This window comes from Quercus robur, chromosome 3 (genome assembly GCF_932294415.1).
Source record: "Quercus robur chromosome 3, dhQueRobu3.1, whole genome shotgun sequence".
NCBI lineage: Eukaryota > Viridiplantae > Streptophyta > Magnoliopsida > Fagales > Fagaceae > Quercus > Quercus robur.
In genome coordinates this window covers 13,981,650-13,997,149 of record NC_065536.1, presented here as the reverse complement: position 1 = coordinate 13,997,149, position 15,500 = coordinate 13,981,650, and the positions used below count along the sequence as shown (strand labels likewise).

General features: G+C 34.9%; 1 protein-coding gene across 1 annotated transcript; it reads left to right on the top strand.

Annotated features, from left to right (window-relative positions):
* The first annotated feature begins 40 nt into the window (after nucleotides 1-40).
* Nucleotides 41-3,985, top strand: LOC126717188 (annexin D8). Its single transcript, XM_050418625.1, has 6 exons — nucleotides 41-730; nucleotides 1,676-1,821; nucleotides 1,997-2,215; nucleotides 2,526-2,738; nucleotides 3,392-3,481; nucleotides 3,620-3,985. Exons 1-6 carry the CDS (start codon nucleotides 658-660, stop codon nucleotides 3,824-3,826), a joined length of 948 nt encoding a protein of 315 aa, XP_050274582.1. The 5' UTR covers nucleotides 41-657; the 3' UTR covers nucleotides 3,827-3,985.
* The last annotated feature ends 11,515 nt before the right edge of the window (nucleotides 3,986-15,500 follow it).

Here is a 15,500-nt window from a genome sequence, read left to right as displayed (position 1 = left end):
AAGAGACACCCCAAAACTCAATAGACCAATAGTGTGGTGAATTGAACCTTGAACCTTTGGGTTTATGTCACGCCCCAAACCTAGCTCAACATGTTCAAAATACTATCAAGGTGGCCACCTCGTCCAAACAGAAAAAAAAGAATGTTTTTCATGATGATGTGAATTGGATTATCAAATAATCAAACAATTGAGATTGAATTATTTGGCACTTCAGAAGCAAAAGAAAATTCTCAGTTTGCTTCAAATATGAATTCTTTTGCTGCATTTAGTCCAGCTAATCTAATAAAGAGGAGGCAAATAATTTTAGATCACGAAGAGCATAGGCACTTGAAATTCTACTAGAAGTTGTTTAATGGTAGCTTATTGTGGACTAATAGTCCGTATCTTTTTATCAGTAATGAGATATTATGTAAAAGGAAGTAAGGTAAATTAGTATTATTGAAGCTGCTTCGATGGTAGTTACAAGTGAGATTATCACTGTGGGAACCGGTACAACTTCTTTATAAGTTACATACAAATGTTATTAATTACTGCTGTGAATAACATATATTGAGATTAATTTTGAAACGGATGCTGTAAATGTTTGGCCACTATAAATGAAGAAGAACAAAAAAAAAAAAAAAAATAGTCAGAGCCTTGACAGAGGAAGAGCAAACAATGGCCACCATAATCGCTCCCAAGGAATTTTCCCCGATTGAAGATGCAGAGAATATCAAGAAGGCTTGTCTAGGTTATTCTTATTTTAATCCTTATTTTGTGAATGCCAAATATGCTACTGATCTCATATGTTGGTAATATGGTTAAAAAGTTCTATTAAATTTCCTTTTGTTGTTTCTAAATCTTTAATTAATTAATTAATTATTTATTGAGATTATTCATCAAATTTATGAAAATGAAAATATTTTTTTTATTGCTTGAACAATTTATTCAATTGATTTTCCATTTAAACGAAATGGTAACAATCTGTCATTACATAAGCAGTTTCTTATGTTCGTTTGACGTAGAAACTTGTTCAATTATATTTATCAAAAAAGAAACTTGTTCAACTACTCAATACTGATTTATATGGAAAACAGCCTTTCATTTATATGTTTTCCATTATTTAAGCATATGAAAATAAATAAATAAATAAAAAGGAAACAAAGGGGTATCTAGAAAAAAGACACTTTGCCAAGGCAGGCTCTATAAATATTTCATTTTTCTTTACTTGTAGCGCTCCATTGCAAGTTAGGACTGAGAAGTGGAAATTTATGTTAGATAAAATATCAAAAGCACTCCATATTTATTCTCAAAACTTATTTATTAAAATATATATTCTTGAAATCAAAAATAGGATTTGGTTTTTCTTTTAGGGTCTAATGTTCTAATACATTGTAATACTGAAACAGATACTACACGTGTCCAAAAATGATCACGTGTCACTTTCGTGTCTCATCCAGTGCATTAAAACACTAGATCAAAACTTCACCCTCAAAAATATGTTCATATTAAAAAAAAAAAAAATCTAAAGTTTTGTATGATTTCTCCTTTTTTTTTACTATAGTAATAAAAATGAAGTTATTACTTTTACCATTCATGTATTAATTGATTTAATTCTTCTTAGAAAGGTATACATTTGTCAAAAGCCAATGACTCTACTAATCCTTTTCCTTTGTTATTTGGATATCCTTCTCAGGATGGGGAACAGATGAAAGGGCTTTAATTTCCATACTAGGACACAGAAATGCAAATCAGAGGAAGCTTATTGGACTAGCTTATGAAGAAGTTTATCAAGAGGATCTCATCCAGCAACTTAAATGTGAACTTTCCGGGGACTTTGAGGTTTATATTTCCTCAAAAATCATCTATCTAAATATCCATACAGATGACATATTCAGATTATACTTTGACTTAGATTTATTTATTACATGTATGTACCTATGATTCAATGAATTACAATTGGGTATTTTCTTTTTTCATGTTGACATTTTTGACAATAAAAATGACATGGACATAGAGAGCTATATGCCACTGGACACTGGACCCTGCTGATAGGGATGCTGTCTTAACCAATGCTGCACTGAAGAAGGATGTACCCGATTACCGGCTAATCATTGAAATAGCATGCATTGGATCTCCAGAAGAGCTCTTGGCAGTAAGACGTGCTTATCGTCATCGCTACAAGCACTCTATTGAAGAAGATGTGGCTGCTTACACAACTGGTGACATTAGGAAAGTATGTGTCAAATGTCAAGATACTAATAGCATTCACAAATTAATCAAAACCAATGTTAAATAAGTCATTTTTCCATTTAGTAACACTAACATTTTACTCTTTAATACATTCATACATATAGGTTGGATAGATTGAGTTGCATCATATCAAAATGATCAAATTTCAAACCATGCATATATTATTAGTACATTATATATCCAACATTATTGCTTTTCTAATCTCTTGGCTTAAAAAGTTTAATAAAATAAATTAAATAATCAAGAATAGTTCCACTTTATGTCTATGAGTAGCTTATGGGACTTTGATGCAGGTTCTCTTGGCAGTAGTAAGCGCCTACAGGTATGACGGGTATGAGTTTGATACGCAAATGGCAGATTCAGAAGCCGTTATTCTTCATGAGGAAATCCAAGAAAAGGCATTTAACCATGAAGAGTTGATTAGAATTCTTAGTACAAGAAGCAAGGCACAGCTCAAGGGAACTTTCAACCGCTACAGAGATATTCATGGCACATCCATTACCAAGGTATAGAAAGTTTGTTCATAAAAAAAGAAAGAAATAGCACCTAAGGGGGATCCATGAGGTGTTGGGAAAGTACAGGGTTTTTACAAATTGCTTATTAATAATTCTAATTATCATTAGAGAAAACTATGATAGGATGGTGGCCTAACAAATTAATATTGATGGAGCCATTAATATTTCATTTTTATAGTAGAATCTAAACCATTCAAATAAATCTATATAACAAAATTGACCAAAGTTTAAATATAATGATTTAGATCTATACTGAAATCTTTACAGTGATGGTCTTATACATATATAAGCTAAAAAAATAAGCTTTACTCTATAATAAATTAAACATTGAATTTATTAAAATCACTCAATTGTCTAACATATAATAGATGCTTGACTTATTAAATGGTCTAAATTCACTTTTATAAATTAAAATTAATGTGGCCTCATCAACTGCAATACGATTATTATTATTGGATCCGGCTTCTGTCCAGTGGCCAGTGCCACTAGACACGTTGGATTGCGGACACGTGTCCGTATCCTAATGGGTCCAGTGGCCACTGACAACTAGACAGAAGGTGAACCCATTATTATTATTGTATCTCAATTTTTCATGGACCTTGGAATTAAACGATAATTAAAATGTTTGAAATGTTAATTTTTAGGGTTTGTTGGGCGACCCAACTGATCATTATCTCGCTGCACTGCGTACAACTATCCGATGTATCAGAGACCCTCAGAAGTACTATGCAAAGGTATATGCAACATATCATTAAGTTATGAGACTTGTTTAAATTAGCTTTACAATTTGGAGGATATAATTAGTACATAATTTGGTTGAGAAAAATGTTCATAAAGTATGTATATATATTGGACTCCTTTTTGGACTTCAGGTGTTGCGTACTGCCATCAATACGGTAGGAACTGATGAAGATGCTCTCAGCCGTGTGATCATCACTCGTGCAGAAAAGGATTTGAAGGACATCATGAAAATCTATTTTAAGAGAAACAATGTTACTTTGGAGAATGCCATAGAGAGGGACACATCAGGAGACTACAAGGCATTTCTTCTTGCCTTATTGGGGAAGGATGAGCTTTAGATTAATTCTGAACCAATTTATTAGTTAAGGAGATTAAATTCTTCAACAAGATATTCTGCACGCCTTTGGCTTTAGAGAAATGTAGTTTAGCACTTTTGCTTTAAACCATTTCTACAGTAATAATCAATTTGATTAAATTTAAATTTGTTGTACCCCAAATTTTTATTTTTTTTATTTTTAATTGCAATCTCAAAATGTTTCTGTTGTCTTTTTAAAGAAAATGGAGTGTAACACTGCCTACCAAAATCACTCTCAACCCCCCCCCCCCCTCCCCCCAAAAAAAAGGTGAGAATTTTGTACATTGGGAATGACTTTAATCTCAAACCCTTTCATTAGATCTCACAATTTTGCACATGTTGCAGCTGTTAGTCAAAACAAAAGTGATTCCTCTTACAACTTCACCAAGTTAATGGAGGAATGGGACACCCTTACGACTTCAACAAGCTCTCAGAAGCACTCTGCATTGCTGAGAAAGAAGCAGCTGCAATGGAGTTAAAAGCCTCTCAAGGAGAAGCTAATCAGGGGTGGTTTTGTGCATTTTGGGGCCTAAGGCAAATATATATGTATGTGTATATATATATATATATATATTTTTTTTTTAAAAAGGCAAATTTTCTAGCAATTATTAACAACAACAAAATAAAATTAGAAAAATAAAGGTTTGAGTTTTTTTTTTTTTAATTTTTTTTTTGGATTTTTATGTATTGTTTTGATCTGTTTTGTTGAGAGAGAGGGAGAGATTTCAGCTTGTTAGTCACAGAGAATTTATTTTTTCAGCTTAGCTGTAGCATGAACTGCAGGTCTGCAGCATTACAAACTCTACTAATCTAATAGAAATTGCAATTCAAAAATCTCTTTCTAATTTGTAAACTGTCTCTAATCAAGGAGGATATAGACCAGTCCAATTGGTTTTCTTAGAAGTGAATTCAATACTAAAAGTACCAAATTCATCATGTCCCCAGACCCTACCACCTCATGCAATGCAAAATTACCTAGTTAATTAACTTCAAAGTCGGCTGTCTAAGTGCCGAATTCAGCCATATTTGGTAATTTCATAATAAATTTAATACTTATGACAAAATAGTAAAAAAAAATATATATATATATATATACACACACACGCACAGCCAAATCACTCCCGCATCACGCGGACTATGTAACGTCATTCTGTCATGACTTTGGAATACAGCATCTGTCCCTCTCCCTCAGATCAAATCCAAACAAAAGAAGAGAAATAATAAAGAAATACTGTGCATCTGTTTGGCCTCTGGGGAGTGTACAAACACAGACTGTCACTCCAGTGAAACGTACCAATGCAGGAAACTTTAAAGTGAAGGGCCATCGTAAATTAATTATTTTTTTGAAAAGACATATGAACGAATTTTCTGGGCCATAATTAATTTTCTGTAAAGTGAAAACCATCATGATGGTGATCATTGGTCTTACTCTACTAGAGTGATTTGAGAGTGAGGTTTCAAGTTCGAATCCCTTGATGGAAAGTGCTGCTTGAAAAAAACCCCAGACCTCTAGCTCAATGACCACAAGCGTCCTAGTGGGATTGGGAACTTGGAATAACAACTATGACTCACCATTCCCTGCTTGCAAACCCAAACACAGAGGGTAAGATGCTATTAGGGTCCGTGGCGGCTCTAGAAATTCTTTTCAGAATAGTCATTAAAAACAATTAAATTCAAAATTTTTAATAATAATTAAACTTGAATATATTAACATCACAAAATAAAAACATATGCAAATACATAAAGTTTTAAAATTTCCATTCACAAGTTTTTATATTTTGAAATCATTGTGTGATATGATAATTTCATTATTAATGTTATCCGTTATATCTTTTTCAATGTACAAAACCAAGTAATTATTAAGCTACTGATCACTCATTCAATTACTAACATATTGCCTAAATAAGTACTAATACAGATAAAATGCATTATCTTTTTGAAAAAAATATATCATATAAATCCAACAAATTCGACTAAAGACTTAAGTAAGTACTAACAGATTAGCTATTTAAAAAGTGTATATTTTAAATAGTAAGTTTTTACTGTTTCTAATTTGAACTCACAATTGAATTTTTTTTTTTTTTTACCAGTAACAACCTGTTATTTAGGATTTGTTACAAAAATTTTGCGAAAATATTGTAAACATTGCATTTCTTGCAATTTTTTTGTTTAACTTTCAATGGACAAAATTTTTGGAGAGGTGTTATTAAGGGTGTTCAATTTTTTTTTTTATTTTTAGGGTGGTCAAGTTTTTTTTCTAAGGTGGTCAAAAGACCCATATTAATTTAAAACTCAAAATTTTTAAGGTATATTAAAAGAAAAAATTCAGGGTGGTCTTGTGACCACCCTTATTAGTATTTGGTGCCGCCTTTTTTTTTTATTTTTTTTTATTTATTTTTTTTTATACAAGATAGAATTTATACTCTAGCCTAATCTAAGTGTATATGTGTGTGAAACTCACTCTTAGAGACTTGAACCCCGGTCCTTGATTAGAGTAACGTTTAGGTAGAGAAGTTACTTTGATTGCCCCATTCTATACCCATTTCTTTTTTCTTCATTTTCAGAAAAAAAAAAAAAAATTATTTTCTGAAATGATGAGTAAAAATTAACAGTAAAATTTTTCAAGGCAAATTGAGAATTTCAAGTAAGCCTTTCTAGTTTCTACTCATGAATTGAATGCAAAATCCTGCCATTCTATTATTAGCAGGAGGTTCTTTATTCTAGGCTATCTGTTTGGTTGAGGATTTGTGTGTGTCACAAGATGTTGTGGATTTGTGTGTCTTTAGAGTTTTCCTTTGAAAAGTGGAAAAAAAAAAAAAAAAAAACCAAAGAAAAATTAATATTTAAATGAAATATGGTTTAGAATATGAATTAATATGATAATAAGAATGTTTTGAAAAGTAGTTAGCTAAAATTGGAAAACCGAGTCTCAAATTCAAAAACACATTATTAGCAAACACTATCTCTTCTCCATTATATATTTTGTCTCCCTTATGCATTCCAAGAAAGTAAATATGGTGGAGGAACCATTAGGGCCGGCCCAAAATAGTTTAAGGCCTAAGGCGAAAAATTTTAAAGGGGCATTTTTATATCTAAATTTCACTTAAATAATATTTACTTTATTTTTTATAATATAATTTTTTTTAATTTCAAATCTATTATTAATTCTTACTAATTAATAAAACTGATTCACCCTTAGTGAGTTAGTGATACTTACTATGTAGGTTTTACAAACTAATGTGTCACTAATAATAAAAAAAAAGTTATTCAAAACATTCAATTTATTATATTGTTTGAGTGTTACCAATCATATTCCTGCCATATCAGTTTGTTAATTTTTTTTGATAAAATTTGTATTAGTTTTAGCATTTTTCATTCACTTAATGGTGAAGAATTTTAAATGGGTGTTTTTATATCTAAATATCACTTAAATAATATTTACTTTATTTTTAATTTCAAATCTATTATTAATTCTTACTAATTAATAAAACTGATTCACCCTGAGTGAGCTAGTGATACTTATTATGTAGGTTTTACGAACTAATGTGTCACTAATAAAAAAAAAATTTATTCAAAACATTCAATTTATTATATTGTTTGGGTGGCACCAATCATATTCCTACCACATCAGTTTGTTAATTTTTTGTCATAAAATTTGTATTAGTTTTAGCATTTTTCATTCACTTAATGGTGAATTGGTGATTGTGTTGTATTTCTATTAATTCGTCACTTTTTTGTGTGTGTGAAAAAGATGCTAAAGTTACTACAAATTTTATTATAAAAAACTTATAAATTTATGTGACATTTCAATAAAAAAAAATTGAATTATTTATTATGATTGGTGACATATCAATTTATAAAACCTATGAGATAAAAAAAATGCAACTAACTCACTTTTTATTTTTAATTTAAAATAAAAGGAAAAAAAAACTTACTGTCCCCATATTAATTAGGTACCTTTCTATGTTAGAGGGACTTGGTCATGGCCTAAATGGTCAAGGCCTAGGGCCAGCCCTGGGAACCACAATGATAGAAGTTTCTACTTCTACTTTTAAAACAAGACCATAATATGATAACATAAATTAACTTTAGCAGTGGCGCTGCATGGTGTCGGTGACAGTGGTATTACGCTGGTCCTGATACTACGTACTGTTTCGGTTTGGTGATTCCAGTGCCAATCTTCATCAGAAGATTCAAAACCTTTGTGGCAGTATGCAATAATGCAGTATTAGTGGGGAAAAGTCTAAGGACACGTAATTTTTCACAACTTTTTATTACAGTTGTAACGTGACAAAGTGCTATTTGAAAGCAGTAGCAGCAGTTGTGTACTTGAAGAACTTGAAGATGATTCAAGTCCTGTTCCAATGGTCAAGAAGAAACAGAGCAAGCCACCAGATGATGTCGTTTCACTATAGCCTTAAGCAACAACACGTTGTCGTTTAGCCTTATTTATTTTAAGTGCAGACACGTGTGCACGTGTGTGAAGTAGTTAGAATAGATCAGTCCTGTATTTGGGTATATATTAGAGATTGCTCCTCTGTAATTTCAGTGTGAACGATTCTTGATAAACTACATTTTCTGTTAGAAGATTTTCTCTCTTCCTCTTGTGTTTGTTACAGTCTGGTGTGTGAGTTTTAGAGCTTCTCTGTGTTCTTTCATGGTATCAGAGCATTGATCCTTATCAATGGCTTCCACGACATCATCTTCTACCTCTGGTTCAGCTCCTGCTATGACTAATACAGCTCTACCTGCAAATACCTCATTACTTCTCTTATCCAATATGTCTTCAATGATGACTGTCAAGCTTGACCATGGCAATTACACTGTTTGGAGGCATCAGATTGAGGTAATTCTTGAAACTTACTCAATGATTGATATTCTAGATGATTCAATTGCTGCTCCAGATCGTTTTTTGAAGGATTCTTCTGGTAATCTCACTGCTGAGATTAACCCTAATTTCATTTCTTGGAAGAATCGTGAACAAGCAATGTTCACTTTTATCAATTCTACTTTGTCTCCCTCTATTCTTGCTCTTACTGTTGGGCAAAGATCTGCTAAGGGAGTGTGGAAGGTGTTAGAAAAGAGGTTTGCCTCAGTTTCAAGGTCTCATGTGATGAGTCTTCGAAATGAACTGAGTGCAGTGAAGAAAGGTACTGATTCAATTGATGGTTATTTCCAAAAGATTAAGCAAATTCGTGACAAATTGGTTGCTGTTTCTGTTGTTTTGGATGATGAAGAACTTCTTCACATTGCTCTTGATGGTTTGCCCTCAGAGTATGATTCCTTTAGTTCTGCAATTAGGACTCGAAGTGATGTTTTGTCAGTTGAAGAGTTGAATACTTTGCTTAATGCAGAGGAGAGAGTGATCAAGAAAAGGATTAATAATGGCTCTTCTCCTTCAATGGCTATGAATATGAATTTTCAATCTCAAAATCATGGTTTTTCTAATCAAAGAGGTAGAGGAGGTAGGTATTCTAATCAAAGAGGAAGAGGTGGAAGAGGAAATTACAACAATCATAATAGTTTTACCAACAACAATGGAGGATTTACTAATTCTGGTAATCCGGGACAGTACTTTAAGCCACAAGGTTCTCAAGGACCTCCAAGTCAGCCTTCATCTAATAGGGTGTATTGTCAAATCTGTGGTAAAGGAGGTCATTCAGCTCTTGATTGTTATCATAGAATGGACTTTGCATACCAAGGTAGACATCCACCAGCTAAGTTGGCTTCAATGGTAGCTAATTCTTCTCAAGTGCAAGGCTGCAATGGTTGGCTTACTGACACAGGTTGTTCAGACCATGTTACTCCTAATCTGTCTCAGCTGTCTCTTCATCAACAACCTGTTTTGGGCAATGAAACTGTTACAGTAGGCAATGGACAGGAGCTTCCAGTCACACATGTTGGTCATGGTGAGCTTAAAACTTCTACTCATAACTTTAGGCTTAATAATATACTTAGAGTTCCTGATCTTGCTTCTAATCTCTTGTCTGTTCATAAGTTGTGTCTCCAAAATAATGCTTTTTGTTATTTTGATGCTCACAAGTTCTTAATTCAGGATTTACCTTCGGGGAAGATCCTCTACAAAGGGTTGAGTAAGGATGGTGTTTATCCTATTCCATCATCTTCCTCACTCTCATCTTCCACTGCTTTTAACTCTACCTCAACTGTGTCTGCTTCTCAATCCATCAAGTCTGATGTTCTTCTGCTTTGGCATTACAGGCTTGGTCATCCTAGTTCTAGGCTTTTATATTCTACTCTTAAACCTTTCTTTCAATCTGTTTCATTGTCTCAAATTGAAGCTTGCTGTGCTTCTTGTGAATATTGTATAAGTGCTAAGATGCACAAGTACCCTTTGAATAAATCTCCTATTGAGTCTACTTCTGTGCTTGATTTGGTTCATAGTGATGTATGGGGACCAGCTCCTTTATCTTCTGTTCTTGGTTTTGCCTATTATGTAATCTTTGTGGATGATTACTCTAGATTTACTTGGTTATTTCTGCTCAAGCATAAACATGAAGTCTTATCTGTCTTTAAGCACTTTAAAGCACTTGTTGAGAATCAATTTTCCACTAAAATTAAAGTGCTTAGGACAGATAATGGTTCTGAATATACCAACACTGCTTTTCATGCCTTCTGCTCTTCTAATGGCATTTTACATCAAACCTCTTGCCCACATTCTCCTTCACAAAATGGTGTTTCCGAAAGGAAGCATAGGCATATTGTTGAAACAGGTCTTACCCTTCTCTACAGGTCTCATTTACCCTATAACTACTGGTCTTATGCTTTTGCCACTGCTGTTTTTCTTATTAACAGATTACCTTCTTCTGTCCTGAATTTTAAATCACCCTGGGAACTTCTATACTCTAAACCACCCCCTCTTCAAGCCCTTAAGGCTTTTGGTTGTGCTTGCTATCCCTATCTTAGGCCCTATAATAAAAATAAGTTTCAACCCAGGTCTCAACAATGTATTTTCCTAGGTTACCCTCCTTTGTCAAAGGGCTACATCTGTCTTGATCCTACTTGCAATAAAATTTACATTGCCTGTTATGCTGTATTCAATGAATCCTTGTTCCCTTTTGCTCAGTCCTCTTTTTCTACTAATCCTAATACTCCTTTTACTACTACTATCTCTCTTTGGTTTCCCAATTCCATATCAGGTTCTTCTTCTGATAATGTTAGTTCTCCCTCTACATCTATTCCTCTTTCCACTTCTGATTTTGGTCCTTCTTCCACTTCTTTGGATTTCACTTCATCTTTGTTACCTTCTTTACTTCATACTTCTACTCCTATTCCTATGGTTCCACCTCCACCTCCTTCTAGTCTTCCTTCTTCCCTTTCCACTATTTCTGCTCCTGCTGCTACTTCTCTTCCTATCTCATCTTCTGTTGTTCCTTCTGCTTCTGAATCTACTCCTAATTCTTCTTCCAATCCTATTTCTCATAATTCTCATCCTATGGTAACAAGATCTAAACATGGGATATATAAGCCTAAAGTTTTATCAGTTCAACATGATTATACACAGACTGAACCTCCTTCCTATGCTATTGCTGCTAAACACTCTCAATGGGTGGCTGCCATGGACTCTGAGTTTCAATCTCTTCAGAAACAGAAAACTTGGTCCTTGGTTCCCTTGCCTGCTAACAAGAATGTGGTCACTTGTAAATGGGTTTATAAATTGAAAAGGCATGCTGATGGGTCTATTGCTAGGTACAAAGCCCGGTTAGTGGCTAGGGGTTACCTTCAGCAATTTGGGCTTGATTATGATGAGACATTCAGCCCTGTGGTCAAGCCTGCTACTGTGAGGCTTCTTTTGGCTTTGGCTGTAAACAATGGTTGGGAGTTACGGCAACTAGATGTGAGTAATGCCTTTCTTCATGGCATCTTAAGGGAAGAAGTTTATATGAGACAGCCTCAAGGCTATGTTGATCCTCAATTTCCTCATCATGTTTGTCTCCTTCACAAGGCTCTCTATGGTCTTAAGCAGGCACCTAGGGCCTGGTTTGAGAGGTTTACCTCACATTTGTTTCATGTTGGGTTCTTTGCCTCTGGTGCTGATGGGAATTTATTCATCTATAGGCATGGTTGTCATTTGGTTTTCCTCTTGCTCTATGTGGATGATATTATACTTACTGGGAATGATAAGGTCTTCACTGCTTCAATTATTCAGCTCTTAAGTTCTGCCTTTGATCTTAAGGATCTTGGTCTACTCCATTATTTTCTTGGGCTGCAAATTGAATATACTGATTCCGGTCTTTTTGTACATCAGACAAAGTATGCCACTGATTTGCTGTCCAGGTTTGCTATGTCTGATTGTAAGCCTTGCAAGACCCCTTGCCCTTCTAATCAACATCTTCTACCTCATGATAGTCCCTCTTTATCTGATGCTACTTCTTATAGAAGTCTTGTAGGTGCCCTTCAATACCTTACATTTACAAGGCCTGACTTGTCCTTTGCTGTCCAGCAAACTTGTCAATTTATGAGTGAGCCTACAGAGAATCATTTGCAAGCTTCTAAGCGTATCCTCAGATATCTTAGGGGTACCTTACACTATGGCTTAGCTTTTACTCCGGGTTTTCCTTCCTTGTCTGCCTTTTGCGATGCTGACTGGGCTGGTGATCCAGTTGATCGTAGGTCTATTTCTGGTATTGTGGTTTTCTTTGGCAATTGTCCTATTACTTGGTCAGCCAAGAAACAGTCAACGGTTTCCCGATCTTCCACTGAGGCTGAGTATAGAGCTTTGGCTTCTACAGCTGCTGAGTTGTTTTGGCTTAGGATGCTCCTTCGTGATTTGGGCTTATTTCTTTCCACTCCTCCTTTGTTATGGTGTGATAATGTGAGTGCTTTGGCTATTGCATCTAATCCTGTCTTCCATGCTCGTACCAAGCATATCGAAGTGGATTACCACTTTGTGCGTGAGAAAGTTCTTAGAAAGGATCTTCTGGTGAAATTCATTTCCTCCAATGATCAACTTGCTGATATTTTTACTAAAGGGTTGCCTTCCTCTCGGTTTCATTGGTTAACTTCCAAACTCATGTGGAAATTCCCCTTTCGTTTGAGGGGGGATGAAAGCAGTAGCAGCAGTTGTGTACTTGAAGAACTTGAAGATGATTCAAGTCCTGTTCCAATGGTCAAGAAGAAACAGAGCAAGCCACCAGATGATGTCGTTTCACTATAGCCTTAAGCAACAACACGTTGTCGTTTAGCCTTATTTATTTTAAGTGCAGACACGTGTGCACGTGTGTGAAGTAGTTAGAATAGATCAGTCCTGTATTTGGGTATATATTAGAGATTGCTCCTCTGTAATTTCAGTGTGAACGATTCTTGATAAACTACATTTTCTGTTAGAAGATTTTCTCTTTTCCTCTTGTGTTTGTTACAGTCTGGTGTGTGAGTTTTAGAGCTTCTCTGTGTTCTTTCATGGTATCAGAGCATTGATCCTTATCAATGGCTTCCACGACATCATCTTCTACCTCTGGTTCAGCTCCTGCTATGACTAATACAGCTCTACCTGCAAATACCTCATTACTTCTCTTATCCAATATGTCTTCAATGATGACTGTCAAGCTTGACCATGGCAATTACACTGTTTGGAGGCATCAGATTGAGGTAATTCTTGAAACTTACTCAATGATTGATATTCTAGATGATTCAATTGCTGCTCCAGATCGTTTTTTGAAGGATTCTTCTGGTAATCTCACTGCTGAGATTAACCCTAATTTCATTTCTTGGAAGAATCGTGAACAAGCAATGTTCACTTTTATCAATTCTACTTTGTCTCCCTCTATTCTTGCTCTTACTGTTGGGCAAAGATCTGCTAAGGGAGTGTGGAAGGTGTTAGAAAAGAGGTTTGCCTCAGTTTCAAGGTCTCATGTGATGAGTCTTCGAAATGAACTGAGTGCAGTGAAGAAAGGTACTGATTCAATTGATGGTTATTTCCAAAAGATTAAGCAAATTCGTGACAAATTGGTTGCTGTTTCTGTTGTTTTGGATGATGAAGAACTTCTTCACATTGCTCTTGATGGTTTGCCCTCAGAGTATGATTCCTTTAGTTCTGCAATTAGGACTCGAAGTGATGTTTTGTCAGTTGAAGAGTTGAATACTTTGCTTAATGCAGAGGAGAGAGTGATCAAGAAAAGGATTAATAATGGCTCTTCTCCTTCAATGGCTATGAATATGAATTTTCAATCTCAAAATCATGGTTTTTCTAATCAAAGAGGTAGAGGAGGTAGGTATTCTAATCAAAGAGGAAGAGGTGGAAGAGGAAATTACAACAATCATAATAGTTTTACCAACAACAATGGAGGATTTACTAATTCTGGTAATCCGGGACAGTACTTTAAGCCACAAGGTTCTCAAGGACCTCCAAGTCAGCCTTCATCTAATAGGGTGTATTGTCAAATCTGTGGTAAAGGAGGTCATTCAGCTCTTGATTGTTATCATAGAATGGACTTTGCATACCAAGGTAGACATCCACCAGCTAAGTTGGCTTCAATGGTAGCTAATTCTTCTCAAGTGCAAGGCTGCAATGGTTGGCTTACTGACACAGGTTGTTCAGACCATGTTACTCCTAATCTGTCTCAGCTGTCTCTTCATCAACAACCTGTTTTGGGCAATGAAACTGTTACAGTAGGCAATGGACAGGAGCTTCCAGTCACACATGTTGGTCATGGTGAGCTTAAAACTTCTACTCATAACTTTAGGCTTAATAATATACTTAGAGTTCCTGATCTTGCTTCTAATCTCTTGTCTGTTCATAAGTTGTGTCTCCAAAATAATGCTTTTTGTTATTTTGATGCTCACAAGTTCTTAATTCAGGATTTACCTTCGGGGAAGATCCTCTACAAAGGGTTGAGTAAGGATGGTGTTTATCCTATTCCATCATCTTCCTCACTCTCATCTTCCACTGCTTTTAACTCTACCTCAACTGTGTCTGCTTCTCAATCCATCAAGTCTGATGTTCTTCTGCTTTGGCATTACAGGCTTGGTCATCCTAGTTCTAGGCTTTTATATTCTACTCTTAAACCTTTCTTTCAATCTGTTTCATTGTCTCAAATTGAAGCTTGCTGTGCTTCTTGTGAATATTGTATAAGTGCTAAGATGCACAAGTACCCTTTGAATAAATCTCCTATTGAGTCTACTTCTGTGCTTGATTTGGTTCATAGTGATGTATGGGGACCAGCTCCTTTATCTTCTGTTCTTGGTTTTGCCTATTATGTAATCTTTGTGGATGATTACTCTAGATTTACTTGGTTATTTCTGCTCAAGCATAAACATGAAGTCTTATCTGTCTTTAAGCACTTTAAAGCACTTGTTGAGAATCAATTTTCCACTAAAATTAAAGTGCTTAGGACAGATAATGGTTCTGAATATACCAACACTGCTTTTCATGCCTTCTGCTCTTCTAATGGCATTTTACATCAAACCTCTTGCCCACATTCTCCTTCACAAAATGGTGTTTCCGAAAGGAAGCATAGGCATATTGTTGAAACAGGTCTTACCCTTCTCTACAGGTCTCATTTACCCTATAACTACTGGTCTTATGCTTTTGCCACTGCTGTTTTTCTTATTAACAGATTACCTTCTTCTGTCCTGAATTTTAAATCACCCTGGGAACTTCTATACTCTAAACCACCCCCTCTTCAAGCCCTTAAGGCTTT

Coding starts and splice junctions, on each gene's coding strand:
- LOC126717188 (XM_050418625.1), top strand. CDS start 658: ATGGCCACCATAATCGCTCCCAAGGAATTTTCCCCGATTGAAGATGCA. Junction 1,822..1,996: donor AACTTTCCGGGGACTTTGAG/GTTTATATTTCC, acceptor ACATGGACATAG/AGAGCTATATGCCACTGGAC. Junction 2,739..3,391: donor ATGGCACATCCATTACCAAG/GTATAGAAAGTT, acceptor GTTAATTTTTAG/GGTTTGTTGGGCGACCCAAC.